The following is a 24,889-nucleotide window of genomic DNA, read 5'->3' on the forward strand; positions in this document are numbered from 1 at the left end:
GTTGCATTGCACGAGAGCATTATCAAAATTAATTTCCTGTTTAAAAGGTCTGCACGATGAACACATTAAAATCAATTCCCTGCAAGCTCTTATTTGTCTCTACGTAATAGAAGTGGTTAAAACTAAAGCAAATGCGCGCAATATTTTTTTTAAGTTAAAGGAAAGACACAAAACACAAATTTTAATAAATATGTACTATGAATACGGTTAACTTGAATTAAAGTCGATTTCACCAGAATAAAATATGTATTTTATTTAAAAATAGCATATTTATCGAACCATTACGACAATTTTAGCTTAAAACTACGAACAATTTCGAAGGAAACAAATTAGTAAACCTACTAAAATCCTAAATAAGTTCATTTGTTTACGGAACATTGTTAAAACACTACGAGTGTTTGTAATGGGCGTCCTTTGGGTGATGTATGTCCAAATTATATGAACTCGTCTGGTTCGCGCGGCGCGTCCAGGTCTCGGTAGTGTATGACAGGGCGGTAGTCCGCGCCGCCGCCCCTTTAACAAGCAACCACACGGTTAGGTTAGGGACCACTCTACTCAAACTTACTAAATCGGGATCACTCCAAATTTCGAAATCATTGGTCCGAAAGCATCAAACTTCGAAAATTACATAATTCCGAAAATCATTTACTACTGAAGGAATTGTCTCACACACTAGCGTCTCTCGAACGTCGGCGTCTAGTCAACTCTATGACTGCTGCTCGACACACCGTTGGCGTATCTGCGCATCGACGCCATTTTCCATAGTACTGATGCTCCAAAGACGCTAGTGTGGGGTGGCTCTTACTGTTACTGATTTAATGTAGAATAAGTTCAAATTATACCATAAAAACTAACATCATCCTATGGAATGGTTTACGGAAAAACGAAATTCAAAACGACAGCCTTCGGAAAAATGTTTTTCGGAATGAGGTGATTACTACTAAAACTCGTACACACGGCAAAACACACATTTAATGCAACAACAAGTAAACATGTCATTTTAAATGTAAAGTGTTTATGTAGGTACTAGAGTAGGTAGTGGAAGGCTTGTTCTATATCATACTCGTAGGTACGCCACAAATAATAAAAATAATGTTATCAATACAGTATGCTATTTATAAATATTTCTGCCCAGTTTAGAAATGGAAAGAAAATAATCTCGGCTTCCCGGAGATTATATATTGATACGCTACAGTGGTTGTAAAGTATAGGAAGTTTAGGAAAAACAGATGTAACACGTCATATTATAAGATAATTTATTTCAAAATATTCTTACAAGTGATTGTACTACAGTGTCTTGCTGCAATGTAATTAATACTCGCATATACTCGTATGTACTATTTAAATTATATTTATACTTAATGTACAAGAGAGTTACTAGCACATAGGTATAATGTAAAAGTCTAAGGTAACATTACACAACCAAAAATTGTATAAGCAATTGAAAAAGTATTGAGACTACAACATACAGGAGGTTTATAAGATGTCTCAATGATTAATCTATTTCCGTGCATCATACCTATAGTTTCGGATTTATTGAGAAAGTATTTATTGTATAATTAACAGTTAAACAAGTTGGTTTTGCGACTTTAGAACAAGCTAGTTTATATGTGACGTTCAACGGGTAAAGGTACCTTATGGCGGTTGGCACTTACACTATTATTAACGACGCTCCAATACTAATGTGGTGCTAGGACGTAAGCGCAGACCGCCATAAGGTACCTTTTCCCGTGGAACGTCACATATACATGTCATTTTTTTTTTATATTAGAGGAACATGGAAATATGTATATGTACTTGAAATAAGTTAACATTATCTATAAGTCGGAATGATTAATACAAAAATATCAAATATAAGATATAATCTGTCATGATTTTTAGTAAATGCTTATAAGTTAAAATATATCGCCACTTTCCGGGAAGTCAAGATCGTTGTAGGCAATAATAGGCCGGGAGCGGTCGACATTATCCCTGCAAATTATTTCCTTTAACTTAACTAATTGTTTTTGAAAGAGTATAAAAATATATTTCTACATTAATATTTTATCAAAATGAGAAACAAATGCCATGCAAAAACCCAAAAATCAGTTATTAAAGAAAACATGCATACATTGTCATCGAACCAGTATGAAGTTGTGATCGCCTAAGCGGCGTTTAGAAAATGAATAGGTATCGGACGGTTCCGCATTAATGACACAGATTAATGCTAACTACGATTTACCGAGTATAATATTACATCATTTTAAATATATGATTCGATTCTGTTTTATATTTTTATGTTTATTTTAATAATATAAAAAAATGGCCCTTTGATTAGATTTAAATCATGTTAATTATAGGAAATATTCTCAAATAACATGTCAAATAAATTGTAAACAAAAATGGTGCGCAGTTGCGGAATATTGTATCGTTTATTAGTTGTTGTGTTTATGTACATCTGAATTCGGCGTTTATTAATGATAGTATACTTGTTATAGTCATTTTAAGCACAGAAAGTCGACTAAACTTGATATTAATAAATTTTATTAAAATTGGTTAGATACCGGCGTGTAAATGCACCAAACAGATTAAAACAGCGGCATATATGTATTATTCAAATCGATGCGTGATTTATCTTAATAAATAAGTGCATGTTAAGTTTATAAGTAAACTAAACATCATAAATTTCAATAGACTTAATAATATTTTATGATGTTTAATTAAGGCACGGCTGAGGGCCATACTAGGCTAATGACTGTGTTATCTAGAAACCGCACGGCCCATATTAGGCTATCGTTTAGATCAGAATTGCCATCGTCGCTTCATTATCGATTGTAAATATGTACGATGCCCATAGTTGATTAAAGAAATAAAGCACTATGATTAATGCAAAAGAAGACAAGTAAGCGTTGGTTAAATAAAAATAATATTAACCAATACTAAGGCCAGGATTACACTTGTAAGTTTTACTTAGGTAAGTAGGGACAAAGCTATTTGCTAGAATGAGATAACGATATTCATATCTCATTCTGTAGTATAGCTGTGTCCCTACTTACGTAAGTAAAACTTACAAGTGTAATCCTGGCCTAAAATCATAGTTTATTCAATGTTGGTTATAAAAAAGCAAGAAACCCTGGAATGCATTCGTTTCGGGTCGATCATTCAGTAACAAGTTTGCCAATTAAAAACTAAAACTTCAGTTCAACTCAATTAGCTTGGCTTCGTTAAACTTTGTTTAAATAACGTGCAATATAGGCTATGAGTATTTACAAGTAAATAAAAAATAATGGTAATGATTTTATGTTTCCTGAAACCGAAATGCAAACTTGAGGCTCAATGACGAACGGTTTTCATTCATATTATAGGTCCTGTTTGCACTTGGAACTTGCTTCTTTTTTCTGAGTAAATAACCAATGGTTATTTATGGATTCGTTATTTATTTTTAATTTTCAAGTTACTAGTTAAAGTTGCCTCCAAAATTAGGCGAACTAAATTGACAAATCAGTATGCACAAAATGATACCACAGTTTGGCCAGTGCTGTTCATATCGATATTTTCAAAAAAGTTTGAATTAGAGAATATCGCGAAAGTTCACCGCTAGGGGCGCTACTCTTGCGCGGTCAGTTCAAACGTAACTTTAAGTATTTTTTTGTTATTTTACAAATGTTCGTTGGTATTTAGAAAATAGTGCAATTTTATAGTAATAAAGATAAGGATATTGGATAAATATATTGTAACTAAATAAATGTTTTGGCTCAAAATACAAATAAGGCCAGCCCAGACGGGGCAATTTTTCGCACAATCTGATTAATTTCTCAATTACATTGTGTGGTGGTGTGGACGCAAAAATTAAATCGTTTCGGTAATGCCTATTTGCTTCGATCGTGGAGACCAGTCTCAAGTTGACAATTTGGTCAGAATTTAAATATGCGTCAATCTCATCTACCGTACATAATTAAATCACCAATTTTAGATTTATGGCGACAACCGAGCTTTCAAAATAAACAACTTGCCCCGAAACCTGCATATTAACATCGTGGCATTTTCGCGTCCGCACCTACAATCCTACAAACTTTTCTTGTGACATTCATTAATCGAAATCGTTCGTGACCCCTTTATAATAATTATCACATGGGTAGTAATTGCAATATCTTACTTATCGCAATCATTTTATCGTCATATACTCGGACTAATTTTTATTTGCTATTCCTGGTATCATATTATCTGTCAATCACATGTCAATTTAGTTCGCCTAATTCTGGAGGCATGTTTAGTAAACGGTTTCAAGTGAAAAGAAGCTTATATAATATGGGGTGAGGATAAAGACGGTCAGCTTACCTGGGCCTGGAGAACCTCGGGTGGCGGGGCGCGTAGGGCTGCGGCGGCGCCCAGCCCGCCCAGCCCCAGCCGCGCCCGCCCGCCCCGCCCGCCCCGCCGCCGTACCTGCCCGCAGATATACACACTCAATAACCTTCAATACCATTCCTCCGGGGTTCCGCGACGTCTGAGGTTAATAACTGTTCAAGTTTAGGTTCTAAACCACCTTTGGTATCACTTTCAACTAAATCAAAGATATAGGCCATACCAAATTTCAGCTTAATCGGTTCAGCTTCAGCGTTTGATTCCCCATACAAACTTCCACCCCTCTTTTCACCTCCTTAACCTTTTTGACGCCTTGTCAAACACAAAAGCTGTCACTCGGAGGCCACGTTACCGAACTGTCAATACTGAAATTAACCTTTATGCACATGCACGTAGGTCTATGTCGCTCTATCGTCTGTGACGGATTAATCCGTCTTTGGCGTCGGCCCTGCGGTGCGGATATATCCGTCGTTGGCGTCCAAAAGGTTAAGGGATGATTTTTGTGATAAAAACTATCCTATGTCCTTTCCCGGGACTCGAACTATCTCCATTCGGAATGGTGTTAATGTGATACCATAAATGAATTCGCCATCCCCGATTTATACGAAAACGATACCAAACTTGGCCTAGTACCTGAAATGATCAAGATAAAGTTGAGATCGACCAGCCAAAAATTTACTTCAAAAATCTTGGTGGATCCATTTCTCAAACCAATCCTTGGGTCCTAAGGACCAAGCCGGCCAAAGGAAGTCTTCGGTTGACGAAACGGCGTATTTCCTCGGCTGCAACGGCTACTGTATTCGAATTTGACTGTAGATATGAAGCAGGGATATAATAGTGTATGGTGCACTGACGGCGCGGGCTGCGGCGGCGGCTGGAGCGGCGCGGGCGGCGCGCGCTGCGGCGGCTCGGGCTGCTGCGGGCGCCGCACGTCGCGCACGTACGCGTTGAAGTACGCCACCTCGCGACGGACCTCCTCCACCTTACGGAAACACAACACACAGCAGCTTAGGAACATACGGCTCTACAAGCTTTTATAGGTGACACATGTCGACCGTGGAACGCGCGTTCCGAGTGCGACAGGCTGGATCTCACATTTAAAGAAAACGAATGGCGGTCGGCGGTAGCGCCGAGCGTACGTTCCGTGGCCCTCGAGTAAGTCTAAACTGTCTGAGCCGCCTCAAACGTCTGTGGCGATAAAAAGCCGGTCGCATGTTGGTCACGAACTCGGGTAGTACTAATAGGGTCGACACAATGGAAAAACACATTTAGCTCCATCAAACATGCAATGATTTAGTGACCCTGGACTATTTTTGGGGCAAAATTAATGATGTAAAACCCACCTTCTCCGCATGCTTGTTGAAGATATGTTTCCTAATAAAGTCGGGCCCCTTGAACTTCTTGCCGCTGAGTGGACACAACCACTTGTCTTTGGCTAACTCCTGAGTGTTAGATTGGATGAACTTCTCTACTTCTGCATCGGGATCCTGATACAATTCAATAGAAACATCAGTAAAGTAAGTATATAATATTAAGTACCAATTAAGTCACAGCTAAAAAAGTTACACTCGACTACATTACCTTGATTCCAAGCTTTTGTAACTCTTCTTCAGTAAGGGGTTTGACGTCTTGGAGGAAAGCAGACATTTTCCCCTCAAATGTTTTGATGTAATCCTGCACTTCTTGTTGGGTGGGCTAAAAATAAATCGCATATTAGTTATTGATTCGAATCATGTATTGTAAGAAATATATTTAAAAAAAAAACACCATTCATCTCCCCTTATTATTCTCCAGTGGGAACAAATGGGAAAAAGTCCCACCTATTAGCACTGGGTGGCAGTAACTAAGAAATATTAACATTCTAGCAACTGACAATTTTCAATTTTGACCACAAATGAGATTTAATTCTTCCCGGTGGTAACAACTGGGCATAATTCCTTTCCAGCTCTCCTCGGAGGTAATTAATCGACTTTATTCCCCATTGGTTCCTACTAAGGCTGGGCGACATTCCACCAAAAGGTCAACTTTAGTCGGTGATGTGACTTCAAACTGCAATAATCTGTAGAATATACAAAGTAGTAGATAGTATCTAGCAGGTACTTGTAGAGCATTCATTTGAAAGCCAGCTTCCTTGGGGCTTGTTTATTCGTTAGTGGGAGGGGATTCCAAAGTCGGATTGCTTGAACAGCGTGAGAAAACCGGACACTTTCTTGAACATGCAAACCGCCGCCGTTTATCACCGATAAACAACGGCGTTTCCCGTGAGCGTGGCCCCGGCATAACAGATGGGGACAAATGAAACAGGTAACAATGGGCAGATTTTTGGGTGATAATCCGTAGGTACCTTAGTGGCAGGAGGGCCGGCGCGCGCGTGCATGATGCCGCAGCGGTTGGGCATCTCGTCCTCGTACGGGTACTCGCAGTGGTTGTAGTAGTCCACCGAGTGCACGATGCGCAAGTACATCACCAGCCGGTCCAGTACTCGCATCTGACCCGATAGATGTAGTTAAAAGTCAACATATTTTTTCTCTAAATAATAGCGTTAACAACTAATGTGTAGTTGATGTAGGTACAAAATCTAGGGCGCGCGTAGGGGGTTAGCAGGGCGGTGTCATCGACGAATAACGAGCGGCAAGCTACATAACACCACCACCGTGCGAAACCCCGCTAGCCACCAGTATCCCTCCTCCTCATTGAAAGTATACCTAGTTGGGCAAGTCCACACAGAACGAGTCGCCTCGCGAGGAAAGAGCTGCGCGGTCTGCGACGCATGAAGCAAACGCACACAACCACGAACACTCCACAAGTCTGTTTTCACCTCTCATGCTTATAAAGTTCGACTTTAATTCGTGCGTAGACGACATAAAGTTGCTTATTATGTTCTAGAGTATTAAGTAAAAACATCTATTACGACCCTTATCGACTTAGCAATAAAGTCAAAAATCTGCCATACAAACTGCCGGCGCGCCCCCGTACGGAGTACCCCGCGACCCCGACACAACCGAGTACTATTTTCTTTAGTGTGGAATAAATACGGTAAAATAACCTACAATATTGGATATTTTTGTATATTTTACTCACAATCGAAGTGAAAAGTAGAGTGATAACTCAGGCATATAAATTGCCTCAGATAAAAATGGATTGCTTTATGCCCTTGTTGTACAATCTAGTCATCTACTATTTTGCGGGCGGCTCGTTGTGTGTGCATCCACCTGATCTGGATACCTGGAGATCTTGTGAAGTACATTCGTGTTATTTCTTATTGGTTTGAATTCTCACGTACCAGCTCAGGGTCCACCTGCTCGGTCTGCGTCTCGGTGTCGGGCTCGACTCCTAGCAACTCCTCCTCTTCAGTGGAAGCCTCCTCGATCAGGTGCTCGGTGATCTTGTGGAGCACGGGGTTGGGAGACTCATTCAGGCTGAAGCTCTAAAACGAACATAAACAACTATGATGGGAATTACTAGAAAGACATTACCTTTTCAATGATAGGCGCTCAGTGTTTTTAAATGCTGACAGGCAGATGCAAAAGGCATGGACGTTACAGAAGTAATCTGTGGTCTATCTTTATAAACACAAAAACATATCAAATCTCCTAAAAATTTGGTATTCAACTATTACGTTACGATTGTTTCGCTTTGAAATAGACTAATTTCTTTTGTACAGATGTAGGCAAGATAAATAGTTCAACACAATTCGAGGTTTTTTTTGTTGAGGCAATTACTAACAGTACATTTCACAACATGCGCTTAGTTAATGCGACACGCTACTTAATGTAATATTATTCGACGTACTACGTGATGACCACACCTTATCTTCTTGAAATCACCTTAGCTCTAATTTCCACATATGGGTATCGTTCGATATTAATGCACATGTTATACATATCTAATACTAAATACACTCCTATAAAGAAACATGGATGAAGGCTACCTACATACCGAGCAAAAACCAGAGCAGAGACGTTGGGCTCCCATGCATAGGTCCATGCAGCTGACCATTGAGGCAATAAAGCCCCGTATTTGTGGTAAATAAGTGTTGCGTGCAACGTGCAACCCATGTTACTTAGGATGGTATTCCACCTACTTACCCAATTTCATTGCGTCTCACTCTCTTATTAAGCAAAATGTGAGTAGCAAATACACATTGGACCAAGAAATTGGCCAGGTGTAATACAACCCTTAGTTGGTTTTCCTTGATAGACGGATGCGGATACGTTTTAGCTCAGCACAAGCTCTGCAGATGAGTTAGGGTGGTATTACACCTGTCACCTGTCCAATTTCTTTATCTAATGTAATTGCGTCTCACTCTCATTATTAGGCAAAATGTGAGACGCATTAGACATTGGGCAGACGGAATACCACCCTTACACGTAAACGTCCGATTTAATTTTCAATAAACATGCTCAATGTAGACTTGCTTGTCGTGCTTGGGAATGAAGGAAGGTTTTACTAACCGAGTCCTCATGAGGGACTGTTCTATTGAGACGGGGATCGCGATTGTTCTTGACTTTTTGACCATGGGCATCCTAAAAGTAAATAAGTGTTAGCTACACACAAAAGCAAAGAGGATGAGGACATTATGTTAAGGAATTTGGTATAAAATATACCTGCTTTCATTATTATTGATTATATTATTGCCAGACTAGCTACGTAGCTATTAGACGTAAAATATTCTTTTCACTTCTCATGCTCGTAAAGTTCGACTTTAAGTCGTGCGTAGACGACATAATAGACTCGCTGCGCTCGAACCAATAAATTGCCTCGGATAAAAATGGATCGCTTTATGCCCTTATTGTACAATCTACAATTTCCTGCTAATAATAAAAATTCGAAAAGCTCGAACGATTTTTTGGTGTTTAATAAACAGGGGGGAGTAGGACGCTATCTTACTATAGCGTCGGCTGAGAATACGTTGGTGCCATATCCATTTTTGAGCAAAATCGTTTTTTAATTTTTTCTAAAATAACCAAAACATATGCTATAATTGACACTAATCGGTTTAAAAAAATATATTTCTCAAAAATCTTGTGCCATATCCGCGTTTTACTATAGGCAAGTGCCTCGAAAATCACGAAAATATGATTCTCGATCAGATGTCGCTACTACCTTTGGCCTACTCTCGTATAGAGGGCGTTGACGGTTTCGTTTGTTATTTAACAATTTTAACGCATATCAGTGAAAGAACATGGGTCAAAATAATAAAATTAATTAATGCAAATAAAAAAAAAAAAACATTTATCCATATTTAAATACATTTTATCGTATTTTTATAAATCTTCATTTTTAGTTTTAAAGTGTGTCGATAGATGGCAGTGAATTTACTGTGGTTACAAAATTTACTATGAGAGTACCGCTCTATAATATTATATCCTTTGCTATAGGATAATTACACTATATTACCAGAAAATTATCACAAAAATTGTGACATATCCAAAACTTTGTGTCATGTCATACTTTGTTTTATTTTTATTTCTATTTTTATTTTGCTTTCATTTCATGATAACCACTATATATTCAAAATATTTGTATGGTACAATAAATAGTAAACATATGTGCCTAAATGATAAATAAATTCAATATGTCCTAAATATAAAACTTTTTGATTTTTGTTTTTTAATTCATAAATTTCATAATTCATATTTTTTTATTGCATGAAAGTGTAGTTTTGCTTATTTTTCTCTCCTGCAAACCAATGTAAGTGGCGTATGGCACAAACGTATTGTCACCCGACGAATTAGGTGTTTTGTTTTTTAAAGCAGGAACTTTTAAGAAAGAAAGGTTTAAATGCGAAAAAGTGCAGGTGTAAGTATATGATATCGATATAAATGATCTGCCTGCAGTAATATGAAGATATCACCACATTTTTTGTCTCCAAATCGATTTAACCCATGCAGAAACATATGCTTCGCTTCTCCGACCGTCGCTTCGACATCGGCAATCATCACATATACGAAACGTGAGAAACGTCTTCCGCTTAAGACCATCGGACGTCGATAAATGAGGTGAGACCGTCAAGACAGCCGCGCGTCTGACCGATCTGTAACAACGGCCGCGAGGCGGGCGTCGGCGCGCAGCACGGGCCGCTCCAGCGTCACGCCCGTCACGGGCCACACGCACTGACCTCCATCTGTTGTTCCTCAGCGGCGTCCTCCTTGGGTCGGTTCCACAGCTTGGTGCGCGTGTCGAGCAGGTGCGCGAGCCGCGCCGCGAGGCGGGCGTCGGCGCGCAGCACGGGCCGCTCCAGCGTCACGCCCGTCACGGGCCACACGCACTGACCTCCATCTGTTGTTCCTCAGCGGCGTCCTCCTTGGGTCGGTTCCACAGCTTGGTGCGCGTGTCGAGCAGGTGCGCGAGCCGCGCCGCGAGGCGGGCGTCGGCGCGCAGCACGGGCCGCTCCAGCGTCACGCCCGTCACGGGCCACACGCACTGACCTCCATCTGTTGTTCCTCAGCGGCGTCCTCCTTGGGTCGGTTCCACAGCTTGGTGCGCGTGTCGAGCAGGTGCGCGAGCCGCGCCGCGAGGCGGGCGTCGGCGCGCAGCACGGGCCGCTCCAGCGTCACGCCCGTCACGGGCCACACGCACTGACCTCCATCTGTTGTTCCTCAGCGGCGTCCTCCTTGGGTCGGTTCCACAGCTTGGTGCGCGTGTCGAGCAGGTGCGCGAGCCGCGCCGCGAGGCGGGCGTCGGCGCGCAGCACGGGCCGCTCCAGCGTCACGCCCGTCACGGGCCACACGCACTGACCTCCATCTGTTGTTCCTCAGCGGCGTCCTCCTTGGGCCGGTTCCACAGCTTGGTGCGCGTGTCGAGCAGGTGCGCGAGCCGCGCCGCGAGGCGGGCGTCGGCGCGCAGCACGGGCCGCTCCAGCGTCACGCCCGTCACGGGCCACACGCACTGACCTCCATCTATTGTTCCTCAGCGGCGTCCTCCTTGGGCCGGTTCCACAGCTTGGTGCGCGTGTCGAGCAGGTGCGCGAGCCGCGCCGCGAGGCGGGCGTCGGCGCGCAGCACGGGCCGCTCCAGCGTCACGCCCGTCACGGGCCACACGCACTGACCTCCATCTGTTGTTCCTCAGCGGCGTCCTCCTTGGGTCGGTTCCACAGCTTGGTGCGCGTGTCGAGCAGGTGCGCGAGCCGCGCCGCGAGGCGGGCGTCGGCGCGCAGCACGGGCCGCTCCAGCGTCACGCCCGTCACGGGCCACACGCACTGACCTCCATCTGTTGTTCCTCAGCGGCGTCCTCCTTGGGTCGGTTCCACAGCTTGGTGCGCGTGTCGAGCAGGTGCGCGAGCCGCGCCGCGAGGCGGGCGTCGGCGCGCAGCACGGGCCGCTCCAGCGTCACGCCCGTCACGGGCCACACGCACTGACCTCCATCTGTTGTTCCTCAGCGGCGTCCTCCTTGGGTCGGTTCCACAGCTTGGTGCGCGTGTCGAGCAGGTGCGCGAGCCGCGCCGCGAGGCGGGCGTCGGCGCGCAGCACGGGCCGCTCCAGCGTCACGCCCGTCACGGGCCACACGCACTGACCTCCATCTGTTGTTCCTCAGCGGCGTCCTCCTTGGGTCGGTTCCACAGCTTGGTGCGCGTGTCGAGCAGGTGCGCGAGCCGCGCCGCGAGGCGGGCGTCGGCGCGCAGCACGGGCCGCTCCAGCGTCACGCCCGTCACGGGCCACACGCACTGACCTCCATCTGTTGTTCCTCAGCGGCGTCCTCCTTGGGTCGGTTCCACAGCTTGGTGCGCGTGTCGAGCAGGTGCGCGAGCCGCGCCGCGAGGCGGGCGTCGGCGCGCAGCACGGGCCGCTCCAGCGTCACGCCCGTCACGGGCCACACGCACTGACCTCCATCTGTTGTTCCTCAGCGGCGTCCTCCTTGGGTCGGTTCCACAGCTTGGTGCGCGTGTCGAGCAGGTGCGCGAGCCGCGCCGCGAGGCGGGCGTCGGCGCGCAGCACGGGCCGCTCCAGCGTCACGCCCGTCACGGGCCACACGCACTGACCTCCATCTGTTGTTCCTCAGCGGCGTCCTCCTTGGGCCGGTTCCACAGCTTGGTGCGCGTGTCGAGCAGGTGCGCGAGCCGCGCCGCGAGGCGGGCGTCGGCGCGCAGCACGGGCCGCTCCAGCGTCACGCCCGTCACGGGCCACACGCACTGACCTCCATCTGTTGTTCCTCAGCGGCGTCCTCCTTGGGTCGGTTCCACAGCTTGGTGCGCGTGTCGAGCAGGTGCGCGAGCCGCGCCGCGAGGCGGGCGTCGGCGCGCAGCACGGGCCGCTCCAGCGTCACGCCCGTCACGGGCCGCACGCACTCACCTCCGTCTGTTGTTCCTCAGCGGCGTCCTCCTTGGGCCGGTTCCACAGCTTGGTGCGCGTGTCGAGCAGGTGCGCGAGCCGCGCCGCGAGGCGGGCGTCGGCGCGCAGCACGGGCCGCTCCAGCGTCACGCCCGTCACGGGCCACACGCACTGACCTCCATCTGTTGTTCCTCAGCGGCGTCCTCCTTGGGTCGGTTCCACAGCTTGGTGCGCGTGTCGAGCAGGTGCGCGAGCCGCGCCGCGAGGCGGGCGTCGGCGCGCAGCACGGGCCGCTCCAGCGTCACGCCCGTCACGGGCCACACGCACTGACCTCCATCTGTTGTTCCTCAGCGGCGTCCTCCTTGGGCCGGTTCCACAGCTTGGTGCGCGTGTCGAGCAGGTGCGCGAGCCGCGCCGCGAGGCGGGCGTCGGCGCGCAGCACGGGCCGCTCCAGCGTCACGCCCGTCACGGGCCACACGCACTGACCTCCATCTGTTGTTCCTCAGCGGCGTCCTCCTTGGGTCGGTTCCACAGCTTGGTGCGCGTGTCGAGCAGGTGCGCGAGCCGCGCCGCGAGGCGGGCGTCGGCGCGCAGCACGGGCCGCTCCAGCGTCACGCCCGTCACGGGCCGCACGCACTCACCTCCGTCTGTTGTTCCTCAGCGGCGTCCTCCTTGGGCCGGTTCCACAGCTTGGTGCGCGTGTCGAGCAGGTGCGCGAGCCGCGCCGCGAGGCGGGCGTCGGCGCGCAGCACGGGCCGCTCCAGCGTCACGCCCGTCACGGGCCGCACGCACTCACCTCCGTCTGTTGTTCCTCAGCGGCGTCCTCCTTGGGCCGGTTCCACAGCTTGGTGCGCGTGTCGAGCAGGTGCGCGAGCCGCGCCGCGAGGCGGGCGTCGGCGCGCAGCACGGGCCGCTCCAGCGTCACGCCCGTCACGGGCCGCACGCACTCACCTCCGTCTGTTGTTCCTCAGCGGCGTCCTCCTTGGGCCGGTTCCACAGCTTGGTGCGCGTGTCGAGCAGGTGCGCGAGCCGCGCCGCGAGGCGGGCGTCGGCGCGCAGCACGGGCCGCTCCAGCGTCACGCCCGTCACGGGCCGCACGCACTCACCTCCGTCTGTTGTTCCTCAGCGGCGTCCTCCTTGGGCCGGTTCCACAGCTTGGTGCGCGTGTCGAGCAGGTGCGCGAGCCGCGCCGCGAGGCGGGCGTCGGCGCGCAGCACGGGCCACTCCAGCGTCACGCCCGTCACGGGCCGCACGCACTCACCTCTGTCTGTTGTTCCTCAGCGGCGTCCTCCTTGGGCCGGTTCCACAGCTTGGTGCGCGTGTCGAGCAGGTGCGCGAGCCGCGCCGCGAGGCGGGCGTCGGCGCGCAGCACGGGCCGCTCCAGCGTCACGCCCGTCACGGGCCGCACGCGCCGCGCCAGGTCGCGGTTCACGATCGCGCCCAGCTCGCACTCGCGCAACTACACAAATACAAACATTGAAGGAAACAAGTTCAACCTAGCCGAATTAGGCTAAGCGGTGCTCGTAGATTTACATCACCAATGTGCTCATCGATTGCAGTATTCGCGGTATTCAACTCTACTTACTAATGATTTCAACAGACGAGTCAATGTATAAAATTTTAAGCGAGTTCACCATGAACATCCAGTAGTCGCCTTAACCCCTCGAGTTCCACAGGCGCGATATTGAGACAGCGAAGAGATTCAAAATTCGAATCTAACTTTAAACAAGGTTGTTTTTTGGCTAGCAAATTTTAAGCACTAGGATTCAAGAGGTTACCAATGTAGCTCGTTTCATACTTCTTGGAGAAAACAAAAGATTTACATTTAGAATTAGGTAATTAACAAGAAAAACGAAAGATACGACATACCCGAATGTTGTTGAGGTTCCAGCAGATGTCCTTGATGTTGACTTCTCTGCGGAAGGTGACCCAGCCGCGGCGGAACCAGCGCCGCTCAGGCAGAGGGTCGGCCAGCGCCACGCGCAAGAAACCGCCGTAGCGTTTGCACATCTGTATTAAACAGAGTAATACAATATGTCAACAAATTGTCTTTAACTCTTTACCACTTATGGTCTTTTGCAAAGATAAGGGGCCGTGCGCGACGGAGGGTCTGTTCTGTTACATTGTAGAAATTAATATCAAGATAATTACACTTCTCGATAATAGGGGGCCTCTCAAGTCTGTTTACGCACGATCCCAGTATTTACGCGTTTCTGGAAAAATTACTGATTTCATGGAAAAAAAACCGGCTAAGTCACCTCTTGGATGGCTCTTAGTAACAATTAAAGTTGAATGTAACAATGAGGAGTTAAAAACTGTTCGTGCTGGGGGTTATAAACTACGATTACACAAAGTAGACAGTTGAAAATAAGACTTACAGCTTCGACTTCAGCTTTAGTAATACTGGGCGCGAGGTTCCTCAAGAATATGGAGGTAGTTTTATGAAGGGCCCTAGTTTCTTTCTTCTCGACGACGACATCAGACACCGATTCCGCCTTATCATCGCCGCTCTTGTCTCCATTCTTTTCGTTTTCCTTAACAATATCGACGGGCTTCTCGTCCTTTTCAGGGGATGGGGATTTGGATTTTTCCTTGCGTTTAGGGGACTTGTCTGGCGTTTTGGATTTGGACTTTGATTTGCGTCTCGTCGCCGTGTCGCCCTCGTCTTCGGAGCTGGAGGAAGACGAGCTGGATGAGGAAGAACTTGATGAAGATCCAGGCGGTGCTGAAATAAAACGATGATGAAAATTTTGCTCTTGTTGGGGTATACTAGAAAATTATTAGTCTGTATCCATGGTCTTGTTTTATTATCCTTGCTTTAATCATAAACACTTGTCAAGTCTAATAAGCCCTTAATAATAGTTTAGTGTAATCTTGTTTGTTAGAAAAAGCCAAAATTAAGAGGCCTTATTCCTACAAACGAGCGTATTTTGCAAAATGCTTCCTTTTTCATTCAACATTACGACGTAACTATTAGTATTTATTCAAAAACTGTTAACGTTCTTAAATAATCATTTCCTAAACTAGCGGCTGAAATAATTAAAGTTTGCATTTTCTCTTTTTAAACCTAAAATAAATGAGTTTTCCTGGGAGTATTTTTCAAAATTTGCAGTGAAAGGTGTCGTTTCGGTTGCCAATTTTGCAGTAAACAAGAATCATTTGGAACATGAATGATTACAATTCAATTCACCATATCTTGGACGAGGGGCTAAAATGATTGAAAATCAAAGATTCATTTAAAAAAATTGATAAAATACCTTCCGAGTTTTCTTCATTTTTTCGGTGAAAACAGGGTCGCATTATATTTTTTTATCGCAAATTGTACTTATATTTTGCCCTCAAAATAATATTATAGCAAACTCTAACTTTATGTGAACCCATAAAAAAATAATCATAACTATAGGACCTATTTTACCGTAAATTTAAATATTTTTAAAAGAAGTATAAATCACGCTGCACCGACACTGCGCGCTCAGTCTCCGCCGGGCGCGCTTAGGGGACGGACCTGTGCTCGATCGTCAGGCGTTTGTTTCGTTCGTAATCAACGAGCTAGTTCCGAGAAGTGGTGTATACTGCGATTAGAAAATCTTGATCCTTAGGTGATCAATGTAATCATAGGTACATTTTATAGCACAAATATTAAATTTTTTCGCCTAGGTGGTCGGGTCTGTTCAGGGTGCCTAGCCAAGATGCCAACCGTTTAGGTACCTATAGTTTACATTAAAACCAAATCTGTAGCTGGCCTCTGAATGGGTAGTAGAAACGGGTTCCGTGTGTTTCCCTTTCCAGATGACCAAGGTGCCTAGCCAAGATGCCAACCGTTTAGGTACCTATAGTTTACATTAAAACCAAATCTGTAGCTGGCCTCTGGATGGGTAGTAGAAACGGGTTCCGTATGTCTTTCCCTTTCCAGATGACCAAGGTGCCTAGCCAAGATGCCAACCGTTTAGGTATCTATAATATAATTTACATTAAAACCAAATCTGTAGCTGGCCTCTAAAATGGGTAGTAGAAACGCGTTCCTTATGTCTTTCGCTTTCCAGATGACCAGGGTGCCTAGCCAAAATGCCAACCGTTTAGGTACCTATAGTCTACATTAAAACCAAATCTGTAGCTGGCCTCTGAATGGGTAGTAGAAACGCGTTCCGTATGTGTTTCGCTTTGCAGATGACCAGGGTGCCTAGCCAAGATGCCAACTGTTTACGCTCCGTAGCGAACGAAACGCAACCGTCTCTGTCGCACTAATATGCAAGAGTGATAGAGAGCGATTACCCTATCGTTCGCTGCGGAACGAACGACTGGCATCTTGGCTAGGCACCCAGGTTAAGGTACCTATAGTTTACATTAAAACCAAATCTATAGCTGGCCACTGTAATGGGTAATAGAAACGCGCTCTGTATGTGTTTCGCTTTGCAGATGACCAGGGTGCCTAGCCAAGATGCCAACTGTTTACGCTCCGTAGCGAACGAAACGCAACCGTCTCTGTCGCACTAATATGGAAGAGTGATAGAGAGAGATTACCCTATCGTTCGCTGCGGAACGAACGACTGGCATCTTGGCTAGGTACTCTGATTATCTGGAAAGCAAAACACATGCGGAACGCGTTTCTATTACCCATTTCAGTGGCCAGCTACAGATTTGGTTTTAAGTGGTTTTAACGTAAACTGTAGGTACTAAACCCGAGTGCCTAGCCAAGATTCCAGTCGTTCGTTCCGAAGCGAACAATAGCGTAATCTCTCTCTATCACTCTTCAATATTAGTGCGGCAGAGACAGTTACGTTTCGTTTGCTACGGAGCATAAACGGTTGGCATCTTGGCTAGGCACCCTGGTCATTTGGAAAATGAAAGACATACGGATCGCGTTTCTATTACCCATTTCAGAGGCCAGCTGCAGATTTGGTTTTAATGTAAACTATAAGTACCTAAACGGTTGGCATCTTGGCTAGGCACCCTGGTCATCTCTGGGTACAAGTATGTATATGTTCTTAACATAATAAACTGAAATTACTACTACCATGCATATAAAATAAAATAAAAGAGTGGCTATAACAATAAAAATAATGTTACTTGCTGTTGAAATCGACAAAGATCAAGATTATTCTTCTCTGCGTTCAAAACGCGTTATAGTTGCCGGCGCTCGCGTACCGCGCGTCAACGCCATCTATTGAGTGTTATTTCGTGAAATCGATGAACGCTCCAGGGAATAAGGGCTCTTAACATAGGTTTGCTAAGCTTTATGAAGAAGGAAGTAAGAATGTAAATGTAACAACTGGAGTTGATCTGCAAGAGCATTTTGGTTTGCTCCCGCAGTTGATGGAGATTTAGCTCTATGGCAGATATATGGCCTTACTTTATGATTTTAAGATTATTATTGTAAGAGTATGTATTTTACTCTGTAAGGTATCTAAGCCTAAGGCCTAGGGCCTAAGTTGAAAATAGATGATTTGATTTATCACTCTTATCTACTCTATTTAGGTACCCCAAGTAGGACCAGTTAGGTACTTACGCGGTTCTTTCTCCGGCACGTCGATATCGTCGCCCGGTTCCGTGCCCGGCGCGGAGTTGAACCGCGAGAACATTTTAGCTTGCTCCTGCAACTGCTTGAGATGAGGGTCTATCTCCATAGTCAATGGCGTCGTAGGCTTTGGTGACTCTGGTTTCTTTTCCTATTACAACAAAAAATATATGAATGCGGTAAATTTTATGGCTTATGCGCTAAATGGTATCCTATTAATTCATAACGTATCTTTTCTTCTATTAGGGTGCAGTAGGGCTCAGTTTTGAAAAGTTGTAGCGCTTTTTTAGATCACAATACGGTTGCCAAAATTTTAATTAGCAATCTTGAGGCCTTTCCTTGGGGACTTCAGCGATTCGTATCCCGAGTTTTTGACTTTCGCTCGATAGAAGAAAAAAACCGGCCAAGTGCGAGTCGGACTCGCGTTCCAAGGGTTCCGTACATTACAAAATTTTTAGCAATGTATTTTTTTTATGTGAAATATGAGTGAAATGTCATCAAAAAACCCGTAGGGGTCGGATCAAAACTAAGTAATTTAGTCCGACTCACGATTGACTGCACATTTCTAATAGGTTTTCCTGTCATCTGTAGGTATAGAACTATTTTGTGTATTTTTTTTCAAAATTTTAGGCTCAGTAGTTTCGGTGATAAGGGGGGGGGGGGGGGGGGGGTGGTAATTTTTTGCCTATGTTCTTTAATAACTTCTAAACTATTTATTTTAAAATTACAAAAAAATATATATATCATTCTTTCTTTTATTTGATATGTTAATGTAACACGATATAGTTTGAGAAACTTTATTTTTTAATTTCTCACTTACCCTCCAAAAGTGGCCCTTTTGTTGAAAATTAATTTGTTTACGTTACATGTCCATCTTTGTGTCACAAACTTACATATGTGTACCAAATTTCAACTTAATTGGTCCAGTAGTTTCGGAGAAAATAGGCTGTGACAGATGGACAGACAGACAGACGCACGAGTGATCCTATAAGAGTTCCGTTTTTTTTTCCCTTTGAGGTACGGAACATTAAAAATCACGAATATAGGTCTAAAATGCAGTTCAGTTAATTTTGCACTAAAAATATGAAAATTATTTCTAAAAATGAGCAATATTATGCTTGATGAACTCAGTGACTATTTTTATTAGTATTAAAACACACAAAAACTTAAAATTCTAAAACATGATATCCGCGGTCCCAAGCACGCACATCCATCTCGCTCACGCTTACGCTCAGTGAGAGTGAGAGAAGAACACGAACCTACTAGGCCTTACCAGTATGGCTCAAGACTGACAGTTTAAATTCGATTACCTTTTCTTCTGTTTTCTCAGAATCGTCTTTTTCTTCTTTAACTTTGACAGCGTCTACGTCAATGACGACCGGTTGGTCGTCACGTTTATCTGCAACAAGCCACTCAGTAAAATAAAGCGGCATCAATAATTAAAACGCTCCTCGGTATGGGTTTGGTAGAGTGTGTAAACGTGTAACTCTATACAATGGAATCCTCGTCTCAAACACACGTAAGGTAGCCAAAGAAGTAAATAAGTACCTGATTTTTCACTTATCGTATTAATATTCTCGGGGGCAGGCGGCAGATCGAGCGCTTTCAAATCTTCCTCAGTTCCGCCTTCTAGTTTTATGACCACGGTATCCAGCAATCGGACCAATTGGTCGGACTTGTCCACGTCCACGGATACTTTGTTGAGCTCCCCACCTTCTAAAAGCTCCAGGAAGATGTTGACGCGGTTCTAGAAAACAAATTACCATCAGTGTCTTATTCAATAGTAAGAACACCCCTGCAAAAAAGCAAAAAATTTAAATAAAATATTTGCCTATATATATCATAACACCAGTTGCTCTGTTAACTGAGCTACCAATCAAGGCATCTAATTGAGAGAGCAAATACCTAATTAACATGAATAATCAAAAAGGACTTACCTTTAGCGCATTCAGTTGCTCCTCTTTCCGTTTAACTGATTCTTCAGGATGGTATTTGATCTTGAACCTAAATCAAAATCAATTGTTATCATGCCTTCAGAGTAGAGTACACAACACGACTACAACTTGTCTAGTCTTGTCATACACTTAAATACAAAGTCCTTTAGAAGCGAAAGTGATTGTTCCAGAGATAAATAATCATAAAAATCACTTCTAACAGACTTATACAACAACATAGACATGACTTTCTCACTAATAAAGGCTAATAAAACTACAGAACTTTCGCTTTTATTAGAAAGAATGTCATAGCAGTTTATACCTCTGTTGCACACCAGTCTTGCTCAACCACTGTTGGTGCTCAGAAAACTAAAGAGCTTAGTAATAATTTGTAAAATTACTTCATTCTCACCTGTACCACACTTGTGGAATTTAGCCCTAACAGCCCTACAGTATCGAAACCGGTAGCATTGCGCGCTACTGGTCAACGCGAGATCAACTAGCTACACACACGATTTTATTTGTACAAAGTTTCAATATATTTTTCTCAACGGTGTCCAGCAATTCCACGCGTTTACGCGGTTGACTGTAGGGAAAAAAGGTTACATTATAATTTGCACAAGGTCTTTAAAAGATTTTAAGCCTTAACTGATCTACAAAAATCACAGATTATAATTTTATCTCATGCAATGTTTGTTAATGCTTAGAGTCTTTTAATTACCAGCAAATACATTAATATAAAAAGCTAAGTATAGAAAATTTCCTTGTGATTTAAACTTCAAGTTACTATTCAAAAATGAACTCTCACTCTATAGTTTTTTTACGAGTCTGCTTGCATCAAAGAGCAAGAAATATTTTTTAGTAAGATAAAATGAATGTAATTATTAAGTTTTTTATCATTAAGAGTCCCCGGCAAGCTCAGCCTAATTTCACTTTCCCATACAAACGGAGTTTCGTTCTCATTTTAAAACTACGTGTTGGATTGTAATGAAACTTTGCATATACAATGACATGAGGTATGTCTAGGTCTGTAATTAGTTTATATAGCTCTAGTAGGTATAACACAAACAAAATAGAGCAAACACAAGTTTTGTATGAAAAACTTAAATTCGCTGTATTTGTTTACTAGTGTATCTGAAGCTACATAAACTAATTACAGACCTAGATATACCTTATCCTATTGTAAGTACAACGTTTCAGAGCAATCAAGCTAGTCGTTTTAAAATGAGAGCGTAACTACGTTTGTATGGAGAACCGAGCTTGCCGGGGACTTAAGCTTTCCAAGATTGGTAAACAATGAATATATATAAGTGCTACATACCATTCCTCGTCTTTATGAGCCACGAAGAACTCATTGAGCTGTTGTCGCTTGTAGTCGAGTTTGTACTCGTTGTACTTGACAATGGCGTCGTCGACGGTGATGGAGTCGTCCTGCGCCGCGAGGAACGCCTTGAAGGACATCATGGTGGACGAGCCGTCTGTTGGACCAATGGGGAGAACTGCGTCCCTAAAATAATAATTGTATTTTATTATATTACTCTATCCTATACACATGTATGCATTGATGAAAACAAAGAATATAGTTACCATTACAATTTGCAATAAAAAAACCATTTCCACAACCAAGACTAAATTTTATTTCTCCAAATGAATGGTTTTTAATTATCTGAAATGTTTTAACTCCAAATGCACTTATTTAAAGTAGGGTTTTCTAATATAAGAGAAGATAAGGGTTCTAAACTACGGTCCATAAGCCCTTGCAAGCCTTCAGAATCGAAGTGAAGGATTTGAAGGGCCCACAATAATGAACATAAAAGCCAATTTTTAACTTGCACAAATTTTATTTAAGGTCAAAAGGTGAAAAATATGTCAAGAAGATATGAAAACTCTGATTTAAGAAGTTTACAAATTTAAAGAAATTTGATGAAATTAAAAATAACATTTGTAATACACATAGAATTGATGAAACATTTAAAAAAAGCGTAACACTATGAAAGCCAGGTCTTGTTAAAGATGTGTTTGAACATCATTGTGACAAGTTTTAACGTTATAGACAGAAGTTTTATTTCATTCAAACATAATCAAACATAAAGGTAATCCGCCACAAGCTTCGTCAAAACACAAAGGTAATCCGCCACAAGCTTCATCAAAACACAAACGTAACCCGCACAAGCATCGTCATGGCCTTATTCTACATTAACACTAATACAAATCATAATTTCTGCGTCAAGCTTCGTTAAAAACAACCACAAACTAATGGCCGTGGGGACCCTGCACCAAAAGTTCCCATTATGCTTGCAGCATTCCCACGCTGTATGGCGATGGAAACCTGTTGGACCAGCCAAAATCCACAGTGGGGATCATTACCCCTCTACCGTAAACGCCTGCCCAACTCCCTAAAAAGCTCCAGAGCCTCATTACCCAAGGGCCCAACAGTCTCCACAGCAACCGGTACGAAATCGTACACCCTATCTAAGGTGGAGTACTTGGCGTGTTTGAGCCTTGCAGACGTTTCCGCCGCCGATCCTGCAGCGTTAAGAGCGTGTCTCAAATGAGATGCAGCATATGTACTTACACATGTTGCATCCCATAAGAGACAACGCCCTTTCCGCCAGGGAACCAACGTTAACCCGTCCGGCCTCTTGCCATCCATACGTGACAAACCCAGTGGCTCCAAAACGCATGGAACAGTGGCCGATACCATGGCCCGACGTATTATGTCATTTATGGAAAGGTGCCTCGAGAAACGTCCAACCCGTGATGCCCATTTTCCTCTACCATTACACCGCATATACACTGGTGCACCTCACACACCTTATTCCCTAACCTCAAGGCCACTGCTATTGTCAAATAATCATTGTCAAGCAGTGTACCCAAATGTGGCGAGGGCAAAGCATGCAACCACGCACCTGACTCTGTTCTTGAAGTCACCTTTAGACGCGCTAAATCGGCTCCTTAAGCACCACCCAACAAACTAAACAACAAAATTTTAACTAGATATCATTTGTAATTTGAACATGGATTACCTAGCAGGAACTGGGGGCATAGGCTGACCATAACCTTGATGAGCAGGATGAGGCCCAAAGTGATCATGTGCCCATCCATAGGACCCGTATGAATCATGAGGCATCCCCCCAAATCTCCTATCTTCCATGGGCCAGTCCGGCCGGATTCTCTTGTTGGGTGGCCCGTCACCCCGGATGGGGGAGTAGCCACGGCTTGCACTGGCTCCTCCACGGTAGTCTCTGTAATCAGGTCCGGAGCGGCCTCCACCACGGGATCTTGAAGGAAAATTATATTCATTTGTTTTTAGGAAATGCTTTCATATTAAATTCTGGTGATTTACATGGCTTGAAGGTTTAAAAGGGCTGTTATAGAAAAATAATACAGCACTACATTTTAAGCTATTTGTCTGCAATATTTGTTTGGCCGAAAGATAGCATCCCTATGTTAATAGAATTCACCATGAATATCGTCAAACAGAACAATTGCCATGGATATTACTTTAACATTTTGGACGCCAATGACATATATATACGCACCGTAGGTTCAACGCTAAAGACCAATTAATCGGTCATAGACCACATATGCATGAAAGTCTATGGTGCTCTGCATATAACCCTTTATTAATTTAACTTCACATTTCAGCATGAAATATTAATATTTAAGCATACTGCATATGCATAAAGTTCAATTTTAGTTTTGACACTTCGGTGGGGTGGCGTTTGGCAAGAGAACAAAATGCCAACTAGTGCATTTTCTGTTTCATACAACTTAGCAACCTATTAATTAAACACTACACACACTACTACTCACTACTACATATTTTTTCACTTTAAAGCACTTTATATGGAGAGAAAAGTAAGTCATTACTTCTACTATTACCTGGATGAATCAACTACTTCTTGTTGTTATTCTGTCCCATCAGCCAGAGCACAATAGTAGCAAAGTTTGTTAGAAATGTTTAAACACGTTCTACAAACAGTTGAGTTGAGGGGCAGTCACAAAAAATCATGTCTAGATAATTTAAATGCCATAAAACCCAGGTTTAAGGAGTGAGCCAGGGGACTGTTACGATTGCAACCAGTGCCAAGAAAAAGTTGATTCGCCCACCTACTTCTTGTTTGTAGTAAGAAATGACATAAGGTGTATTCAGGTAAAGCCAAATACTTAAGAATGTCAGCTTATTCTGAAAATCACCCATAATTTTATACCCGAATATACCTTAGTAGTTTTTCAGAAGATATTTAATGCAAATACTTATTTCATATAATGCTTCAGGTAAGCAAAAGAGGTTAGAAGTTCGTACCAACTATAACATAACAGTCATATCTCTAACTAGGCTAAGACAGATGGTGTACCAATTCATATCATTTATAAGTATTTCTGAATTTATACCTTATTACTAGGGTAAAAGAACGCTTTGGATATTTAGGGGCAGGTATAGGATTCTTAGGAAGCTCTGTATTTTGAGGATGGGATCTGGAAAAGAAAGATCAGTGTTTGTGATGTAAACATAAAATAACTGCCACATACGCTAACGTATAGAGTAACGTAAGTACCTCTCAGACCACTCTTCGCGTCCACGACCTCTTTCTTCCCGCCGATCGCTGCTCCGGTAGCTGCTGCCCTCAGCTGTACCTCTTTCACCACGAAATTTGTCTCGTCGCTTACGATCGTATTCATCATCACTGTCAGCCATAGTTTAAGGAGGCAATGTAATGACAATTATTAGTTTTATACACTAATTAAGAGTTTTGCTGAATCAACAACTAATAAAATTATAATGATTGGCAGGCACGTAACGTAAAGTCAAGAGAGAAACTTCA

The 24,889-nt window shown here is 44.0% G+C and overlaps 1 protein-coding gene across 1 annotated transcript; it reads right to left on the reverse strand.

The window, feature by feature from the left end:
• Window positions 1–227: 227 nt before the first annotated feature.
• Window positions 228–24,873, reverse strand: LOC134755859 (serrate RNA effector molecule homolog). Its single transcript, XM_063692492.1, has 17 exons — window positions 24,623–24,873; window positions 23,087–23,341; window positions 21,382–21,567; window positions 20,064–20,130; window positions 19,675–19,873; window positions 19,437–19,525; window positions 18,118–18,277; window positions 14,990–15,336; window positions 14,481–14,621; window positions 13,873–14,070; window positions 7,625–7,768; window positions 6,686–6,829; window positions 5,923–6,036; window positions 5,685–5,828; window positions 5,196–5,323; window positions 4,318–4,422; window positions 228–513 (listed from the first exon to the last, which is right to left on the reverse strand). The coding sequence occupies exons 1-17, from the start codon at window positions 24,760–24,762 to the stop codon at window positions 435–437; spliced, it is 2,640 nt and encodes an 879-aa protein (XP_063548562.1). The 5' UTR covers window positions 24,763–24,873; the 3' UTR covers window positions 228–434.
• Window positions 24,874–24,889: the final 16 nt, after the last annotated feature.

Source organism: Cydia strobilella, chromosome 3, assembly GCF_947568885.1.
Source record: "Cydia strobilella chromosome 3, ilCydStro3.1, whole genome shotgun sequence".
NCBI classification, from domain to species: Eukaryota; Metazoa; Arthropoda; class Insecta; order Lepidoptera; family Tortricidae; genus Cydia; species Cydia strobilella.

Excerpts from the sequence above, each read along its gene's own strand:
- LOC134755859 (XM_063692492.1), bottom strand. The coding sequence starts at position 24,762 with ATGGCTGACAGTGATGATGAATACGATCGTAAGCGACGAGACAAATTT. Across the intron at positions 18,278-19,436 it reads CTGAGAAAACAGAAGAAAAG|GAAAAGAAACCAGAGTCACC; the intron begins GTAATCGAATTT and ends TTGTTGTAATAG. Across the intron at positions 15,337-18,117 it reads CGTGCCGGAGAAAGAACCGC|CACCGCCTGGATCTTCATCA; the intron begins GTAAGTACCTAA and ends GTTTTATTTCAG.